The 8,592-nt window shown below is 37.1% G+C and overlaps 1 protein-coding gene across 1 annotated transcript; it reads right to left on the reverse strand.

The window, feature by feature from the left end:
* Positions 1-883: 883 nt before the first annotated feature.
* On the reverse strand, positions 884-5,036 carry LOC121415313 (uncharacterized protein C1orf189-like). Its single transcript, XM_041608492.1, has 4 exons — positions 4,859-5,036; positions 2,912-2,952; positions 2,168-2,297; positions 884-1,157 (listed from the first exon to the last, which is right to left on the reverse strand). The coding sequence occupies exons 1-4, from the start codon at positions 4,946-4,948 to the stop codon at positions 1,056-1,058; spliced, it is 363 nt and encodes a 120-aa protein (XP_041464426.1). The 5' UTR covers positions 4,949-5,036; the 3' UTR covers positions 884-1,055.
* Between the last annotated feature and the right edge of the window lie 3,556 nt (positions 5,037-8,592).

Here is an 8,592-nt window from a genome sequence, read left to right on the forward strand (position 1 = left end):
AAAAGTTAGTGAACCCCATCACAAAATGCACTCCTTCATGCCCAGTGTTGAATATGGACTACAATTATTATTATTTGAATTTATTTATACAGGATAAAAAATGATCAGCACAGCTGTTTTACATCATGGTCCTGATACAACAGGTTAAAAAATTGAAAATATAATTATATATATATAAATTCATCAAATTTTTTTTTTTTTTCGGCGAGCCGCAAGAAACACATTTTTTTTTAATGCAATACTTTATCACCTGACTTCAGAAACATAAAAATCTGAAACATGACAGGACTTGAACACTTAAAATATGTTCATTTTCAGGTGGGGTTCACTAACTATTGAGCACCACTGTACGTCTATACATAATGTCAGCTGAAAGCTCATTTGCAGAGATCATTCTTACCACATCAAACTAAGATGGATTCTCAATTGCATGGTATGAATACATGCCACCATCATAAGCAGACCAAGAAAGTAATCTTATTTTTCTATTTGAATCACTTCATTGTTGGAAGCAAAAATTCACAATAAAAGACAGATTTAATTTTTTTTTACCAAGACAGAATTAAAAAAAACTGTTGTTTTTTTCATTTAAACCAACTTGCTATTTGGAATGACGGTTTCTAATTGAAAAGCCAGTTTAACTCGAAGAAGCTTGTAGTATACAAACAGGAAGCACTTGCAAAATGTTAGTAAGAGGTTTCAATGAGTTTACTCTCATGTTAAAACAAGAAAAGACCATTTGCAAAATATTACATATTAATTTGAATTAAAAAAAAACCAGGAGATATTGAAGTTGCTGATATCATAGGAGGTTCAGAAAAATGACTTAAGCCCAGACCACACCATACAATCTGACTATGACGCAATTTTTTAACAACTCGCGTTGTACATTTAATATGAAAGTTCCAAGAAGTAAAATCATTTAATTTGAAGTTCAGCATTATTGCTAGGGAACCTCAAATCAGAATTCTCCTTTGCTGCAAGCCAACCTTACTTCATCATATCATTGTCATTGGAATTCAGTTGCTTTTATTAATTTCCACAGCATCACACATTCATTCACGTTTGAAATAGAAAGCGTTTCCTTGTGCCCTAAGTTCCTCTTCAAATTGGGCATACTCCTGATCTAAGAGCTGACGAAGTGCTGCTCTTCGCACCTACAAATTAAATGGGAGACAAAGATGTTACCAACGTAATGACACAATTTTATATATATATCTGTGCATTATTTATGCTGGACAGCAGCCTCGTTCACTTTATCTTGAACTTGGAAAGTTATTGATTAAAACCTTGTGGCAGCCCATGCTGAATTAAGTAGAATTTTAGGTCACATTATAAAATACAACAAATAATCATCTTTATATCTTCGAATCGTGACCAAAGAATGATAACAATAAAATTAAAGAGAAAAAAGAAAAAAATCAGGAAAAAGGCGGAAGGGAGGGGGAGAAGTAAGAAGTTGCCGGAGATGGAAACAAGTGAATAGATGAAGGATATAATGGAAAGTGATTCACTTTCCATTATATCCTTCACTTTAAGTGATTTTTTTTTTTTAAAGGGCATATATATAAATCATATGGTATGTAAATCAAAATCTTTGTGCATTTTAAAAATGGGGGGGTTTTATTTGAAATTCAAAATCATACAAGAAATTTATTTATGAAAAAATTTTAATTCACATTTCTCAGAGAATCTGTATGTTATTGCGATGGCCACAGACTCTAAGACCTTGTCAACCTTAACCCATTTACATGAGATCACTATCACTCCCAAATGGTACTCATAAGCTAAATTTGAATTTGATCAAGCATTTCTATTGTAACTGTGTCAAAACAAAATATTCCAAGACAGTTTATCTTATTGAACCAAAATATAGCAACAGAATCCCCACTCCACTGCAAGAGCAATGTTTGAAGGTAATAGAAGCACTTCATTTATTCTTCAATTATAGCTCAAGAGCATGTCATTTTCATTGTACTGACTTTAACATGACCTATATTACCTAAGACCTGCTTTCACTTGTAATTCCCAAGAAGTCTTAATTTACTCCTTGTATTCATCCCTTTGACACCCCCCCCCCCCTCCATCCAATTCAGGATTTTCAGAGGCACACACCAGCCTAAATAATTATGTTCATTATTCTGAAAATGATTTTGAGCCAATTTACCGCAATGAGGGTTTTCCCGGCAATTGCAATCTCGCTTTTTACTGCAGCTTTCTCAGTTCTCAACCTTCTATGTGCACTCGCTTCTTCCAGCTTTTCGGTCCATTCAGCTTTCTGGTTGATAAGAAGTTCACTGACATTGAAAGGAAGAGAAAAGTACAGTGTATTAGAAATATAATTTTAAAAAACATATCACATCATGCATAGTTACTGTACCAAGATAAAATCTAACACTTTGTAGATCTAAAATGAAAGGACAATTGGTTGTATAAGGGCTTTTGCTGAAGAGTTATACATGGGGTAAAGTATAAAGTCATGCTGATTTAAATGTATTTTTAGGGGAGTGGTGAGCAAGAATGCTTAAAGACCCAGACCAGGCCCTAAAGCAATCAAAAGCTTTTAGCCTACTAAACACAGCAATGAAAGCTTTATGCATTTCCGCTGCTTTATCAATACCAGCTGAGTATTTTGCTTTAGATTAGAATACCTCAAATTTTCAGGATTTGAAAATGGGTTTTCTTGTGTATAGTCAGCCCCACAAAACCATTGTGTCTAACTCAAATCCATCTGGATTCGTGACTGCCTGATAAAAGTGATAATTATTTATAATAAGAAAATTTAAACCAAGGTGCTTGAGATTTTCCAGTATAGGTCATCACAGAGCAAACAACATTCAGAGTAGAACTACAAGAGTGCTTTTATTTCTTGCATGATTTCTGATAAAGAATTCAATAGTTTTGAACTTACTTCTTCACCACACCTTCTCTTGCAGCCATAAGCTCATCATACTGTAAAAAAAAAAGAGTAGTCCATTTCACTGCGAGTACCAGCAAGAAATATATGAAGGTTTAACAATGCAAAATCATCATGAAATGTAGGCCCAACTGATTTAGAACCCATTCTTTCTTCATGCGTTATAAATTCACTGCCAGTTCAAAAACCTTGCATTGCCATCACAAGTGTCACCACAATCCTGCATGACTGTGATTGAATTTATAACAGTAACAAACAAAAAAAGGATATTTGACATGATTTACCCTGAACAAGAATGATGTGAACTCGTTACTTTAAACAAAAAAAAATCTCCTTTTTTAGAATTAACTACTTATTTTGCAGCAGAGGGATTTATTGTCAGCAAACAAAAATGTGATAAGCACATTCATGGATTTCAGCTGTCTTAACGTTACGTCAGGACATCATAGGGTGATATCACGAGCGGTGTCGGTGTTGAGAGCGTGAAAAGGCTACTAAACTGAACTCCAACACCGAGCTGGGTTCAGAGGAGCGATAGCGTTATCGATAAAGCCGATGACGTCACGCCTCTGCACTATGCTGCTGATCATCTCAACTTTACACGAGAAATTTTCAACGTTGAAAGTGAAATCGGGGAGAAATTGCAATAAAATCTTATAGTACAGAATGCAAAGGTAAAATCACTGCAAGAATCAGAAAGCGTTAATATTATTTTTCATTGAAATATATAGAACTCTAATGATTTCGCTCATCTGAACTGTAAAAGATAAATTTATGGAAACTATGGGAATGTTTCATCGTGTTCGCAAGCTACAATTCATCAACACCAACACAGAACTGGCTGGTGTTGGTGTTGTCACTTTATAAACATCAGATTTCAACACCGTATAGTCACGTATTGTATTACCGGACACTATCATATTTCCGGACGCGCATATTACTGCGTACGAAATCAATTTCGTACCGTAAGACTTCCGCAGTTCAATTTCACATATCAATTCAAAGAACAAGTTTGCAAAAACAAGGCGAAAAAATCCAACTTTTACCTTATTTTTCTCAAAAATGGCAGAAAATGCTTAAAATATCATATAACATAGTTTTGCATTAACAATTGATCCCAATTGATCTATTTTCTGATGGCAATATGGACCTAATTTTGGGCCTGATTCGCCGAATTTCAATCTCGTCCGCTCCATCGATCAGATCGTCGACGGGCTAGTTCTCAAGGTATGTACCCCGGCCGTCCGTCCGTGCGCGAGGTAGATAGAGAGCCGTCAACGATCGTCTGCGCGTCGATAGAACTTGACTGAGGGTCACGATATGAACGAGCATTAATACTGAAAAGTGCCATATCGAACACGCAATCAATAAAAATTTAAAAAATGAAATTAGTTAGCAAACACCAATTTATTACAAAGATCTGCTCAAAATCGATATAAGAAAGCAAACAAAAACTTAGAATTTACCCATGAGATGATATATCATGAAAAAATCACACCAACTCTTTCTTACATCATTATAATCAAGAATATTTTTACCCGTCCGTCGCGCGTCCGGAATTATGATGTAATTTGTCACGCACGAAAATAATTGTTTTTCGCGGAGGGGTATGCGGCAAGTGCGGTGCAAAGAAAACGGTTGGAAAATATAAAATAATTTCATCATATTCATAATTTTCAGAATATTTGGAATAGCAAGGTATAATTTTTTTTCATTGTATTTCCTCTAGTTGTCATTTTTAAAGCACTGAAATAAAGGTGTCCGGCAATAGGATACACTGCCATACTTGAAATCACCCATACTACCCCTGCGATCCAATCCCTGGCCTGGCCGCGAGATCCGCCGCCAGGCTCCCGGGCGTGGGGAAGAGTCAACCCGCCGCCAAAGTACCGGAACTCGGTACCGGTACCTTACGTTGTCGAGTCTCTTACTTAGTCTTACCTTTATCCGTTCTTTCTGTCGATGCAGAGCTCTCTGTAAACTTTTGTTCTCAATGTTATTTTCAAATCTGTAAGAGGTTGCTTCACTCATTTTGCCGAATGGTCACTCAATTTATAACGTTAGGTAGAGCTCTGATACTTCTCTCACTCAGTTTTGTTGCCTCAGATAGCCTTAGCTAATTAACCGGGACCGGTCCGGAAATGGAACTCGCTTGTTGTTGTTATGGCGACATCATCTGAATTTTTTCGTACGCGTTAACTCAAATATATATTCATATATTCAGTATCAAACTGCGGATCTCCGATACAGCGGAGGAAGGATACAGAAGAAGAAGTACATCCACCAACGGGTAGAGCAACGAACGTAGAGGGCAGCAACACACAAGCGTCAAGGCCCTATATAAACAAGGTTGCGACACCGGAAGTTGCCGTCATTTGCTCATGGAGCTTTTCAATAGTTCCAAACTCACCGAAGTTTGTGTACAAAGTCTATGAGGGAGATTTTTCGACAGCAAATTTCAGGTAATTGAAATTGTTCTTAATAAAAACAAAATGATAGTTTTTAAAGAGAATTTTATGCGCTTCATTTTGATATGATTGGTTTGCAATAATTTTGACTTTTAACATGCTTTTTTACTAATTTTTAATAGTTCCAAGGCGTAAACATGACAGTAAAGATACGGTATGGGACTGGCAACCGTAGCCGGCAGTGCGGGTGGCTCAGTAGCCTGATATACGCTGTGGTTGTGTTTCCTGACGGGTTGGGTGTGGGTGTCCGGACTCCTGACATCTCCTTTCCGTTTTGAAAAGTTTACAAGCAATGTCTTTGATTTTTTTTAGCACAGAATGTAAGAAAATATTATAAAGAAGAAATAATGATGATGATAAGCATTATTCAAGCTATAATTTTTGCTTTATTTTCCTGAGAAATGAGATAAAATAAAAAAAAACAAGTGAGATAAACAACAACAGCAAGCCTAGGGCCGGGGGGGGGGTACTCGACCAAAAAAGTGGTAGGGGTGTGCCGCGGGCGAGACAAAAAAGGGGGCCTTGGAGCGGGCTTATTGTAAAAAGGAGGGTCCTCGGAACGGGCTTCGGAATTACAATTTTGTGAAAACGGGGGTCCTTGGAACGGATCGCCAGCGTGTGAGTACGTGCGTATGCACCCCTATGGAACGGGCATGCGTGCATGATGAAGCTAGCGCTGCCTCAGCCGGGTGCGCTCGGGCAGAGACGATGGTCGGACAGCGCTCGGCGGCCGCTTTTCACCAAAATTGCAGCAGCTCAATGCGACCGGAACGGCTTATAATGAAAAATATGCGAAGCTTTGGAGCGGACTTCCTTCTTCTTTTTTCTCGATAAGAAGAAAATGCTATGCCTTGGAGCGGCTTTCTTTGTTCTTTTTGTCAACAAAGCAAAAATGCTATGCCTTGGAACGGAAATTTGAGTGTGAAAATGGGGGTCCCCTCCGCGGCACATACCCACTATGCATTATATACTGAGTGCCCCCCCCCCCCCCCCCCCCCCCGGGCCTAGGGCTGGACTTCTACAAATACAAGGCTTCATTTTTCAGTGTCTGGACACAATGTTCCACAGATCCAAAAACAAATTTTCCTAAAAATGAATCCCAAATTTTCTGAAATTCATAGACAATTCCTGGAATTTTCCATTTTGATTTTTAATGAAAATCTGGCAATAATGATTAATACAGTGAGCCTAAATTTGGTCCAAGAAGTGACCAAATCAAGAAATTAAACATTTTTTGTTCATCATGTCCTCTTGAAAAATAGGAAAAAGATTACGAAATGACGAGCGCAGAAAATTTTGAGCTTCGACGATGGAGCCTGTGTCTAGATCCGGAGGAAGATCTAATGTTAGATCTAAATCTTTGTAACTAATCTTTGTAAAATATTACATGAATATTAAGTTGCTACTGTAAATTGTCATTTAATTGTAATCATGGGCGGATCCAGGATTTTCCAAAAGGGTAGGCACATTTTCGTGAGGAAAAAAAATGACATACATGACTTTACTTTCAAAGGGGGGGGTAGGGGCACACTTCTGCATTTCTACATTACAATTTTTAATTTTGCTTCTCAAGGGGCCCCCCTTGTAATTTTTGGATTTTCCTGAATTTCCTGGAATTTTTGTTATTCTGGAACCTTTCCTGGAAAAAGTAAAAATTTCTTGAATTTCAGGAAGAGTGGAAGCACCCCATCCACTTGCACCCTCCAACCACTCTTTCTGTCTTGAGTCTATGCAACATTCACAATGCACACTCAAAAATTCAGATCCATTCAGTTAATTTGTTTTCATTCTAGACTTAGTAATCTTTTTATTATTCACAAGAGTGCTCAAAAAACTTTTAATTTTGAGCATATTTTTGTGAGGCCCTCTGTGACTGATGCAGATCTTCATCTCCACAGACTCTCTTTTTAATCTGTTTTTAATTAGAAAAAAATTATAAATTTCAAGAATTCAATTTAGTTTTGTGCCAAGGCATTTTGTTATGATGAATTCACTGTATAGTCAAAATTGACTGTTCCAAAATATCAAGTATTCATCCAGTTTGGATCAAGAGAAAATTGACACAGGTTACTAACTGCAGACAAGGTTATCACAACCTTGTGATTAAAGTGGTGTTAGCTTAGCACTGCATTTTTAAAAAGTGGTGTTAGACCACATCCGGATGTTTTTATATCACAACCTTGTAGTATTGGACAAGTGCCCCCATCATACCACTAGTTGCATGTCCGGACAGGTTGGGTATCTAGACCAAAAATTTCTTCGACTAGGCCAAGTAATTTGAAATGGTTTGGAATTAAAATCAATTCTTTTTAGTTTTTCAAAGAAACTTTAAAGGGCTAATTTAGCACACATAAACATGTAGACCTCTACTCTGTTGATAAGTATGGTGTGATAAGTAATTACAAAAGCCAATGATAATACATGCTTAGTTGACAAGATACGGTAATCATTGATGCACCAAACTTATCTAAGTTAGATCTAAATGTAGATTTTTTTTCAATTTGATTGTGGACAATAAAAAATATGCCCTAATTGCTGCCGATTGATCTGTTTTGGATGAGAGGAACTCCTGGATAAGCCTGTTAGCTGTGTAAGTATGATTGTTTGATTTCCATCATGATAGTAATAAGATGTGATTATATTACATACATGTAGGGCTACATTGTGCAATCATTCTTTCTTATTTTCTTGAAATCTTCTTTAAATCTTGCATCATGTATCATTCTGCCTGTCTTCTGACCGCATTTTGTGCAATGTTGGATGAGTTCGACTCTCATGAAGTTCCAAATTTAAATTCAGAACTTTCATTGGTGGCAACAGCATAAAATGAGGGTCAATCTCTCACTCTCTACCTCTTGTTTCTTTTATTTCATATTTAGTGTACATGTAACGATAATATAGTTGGATCATGCGTTAATTTAGATAGTTGTAAAGAGGTTGTTTTATTAAGCAAATACATTTTAATGCCAATATGAACTTTATATGGCATTGGATGAGTGAGGAGGTGTCATGGCCGCATTAGTCTGCAGGCACAGACCGAATGAAACTTGTTCTAAGTGTGGCTCCACATAAAGACTAGCACATACAAAACTTGCTGTCTGAGTGGGGGCTTTCAGTACACAAGGCATGAGTAGGACGACAAGAACACACTTGTCGAAACGTCAAGATTGGCCCGATTGGGTGGTCCTTTTCAGGACCAACATTTGC

The sequence above is a fragment of the Lytechinus variegatus genome, chromosome 5 (genome assembly GCF_018143015.1).
Source record: "Lytechinus variegatus isolate NC3 chromosome 5, Lvar_3.0, whole genome shotgun sequence".
Lineage (NCBI taxonomy): Eukaryota > Metazoa > Echinodermata > Echinoidea > Temnopleuroida > Toxopneustidae > Lytechinus > Lytechinus variegatus.

Excerpts from the sequence above, each read along its gene's own strand:
- LOC121415313 (XM_041608492.1), bottom strand. The coding sequence starts at position 4,948 with ATGAGTGAAGCAACCTCTTACAGATTTGAAAATAACATTGAGAACAAA. Across the intron at positions 2,953-4,858 it reads GACAGAAAGAACGGATAAAG|TATGATGAGCTTATGGCTGC; the intron begins GTAAGACTAAGT and ends TTTTTTTTACAG. Across the intron at positions 2,298-2,911 it reads AGAGAAGGTGTGGTGAAGAA|TGAACTTCTTATCAACCAGA; the intron begins GTAAGTTCAAAA and ends TTTCAATGTCAG.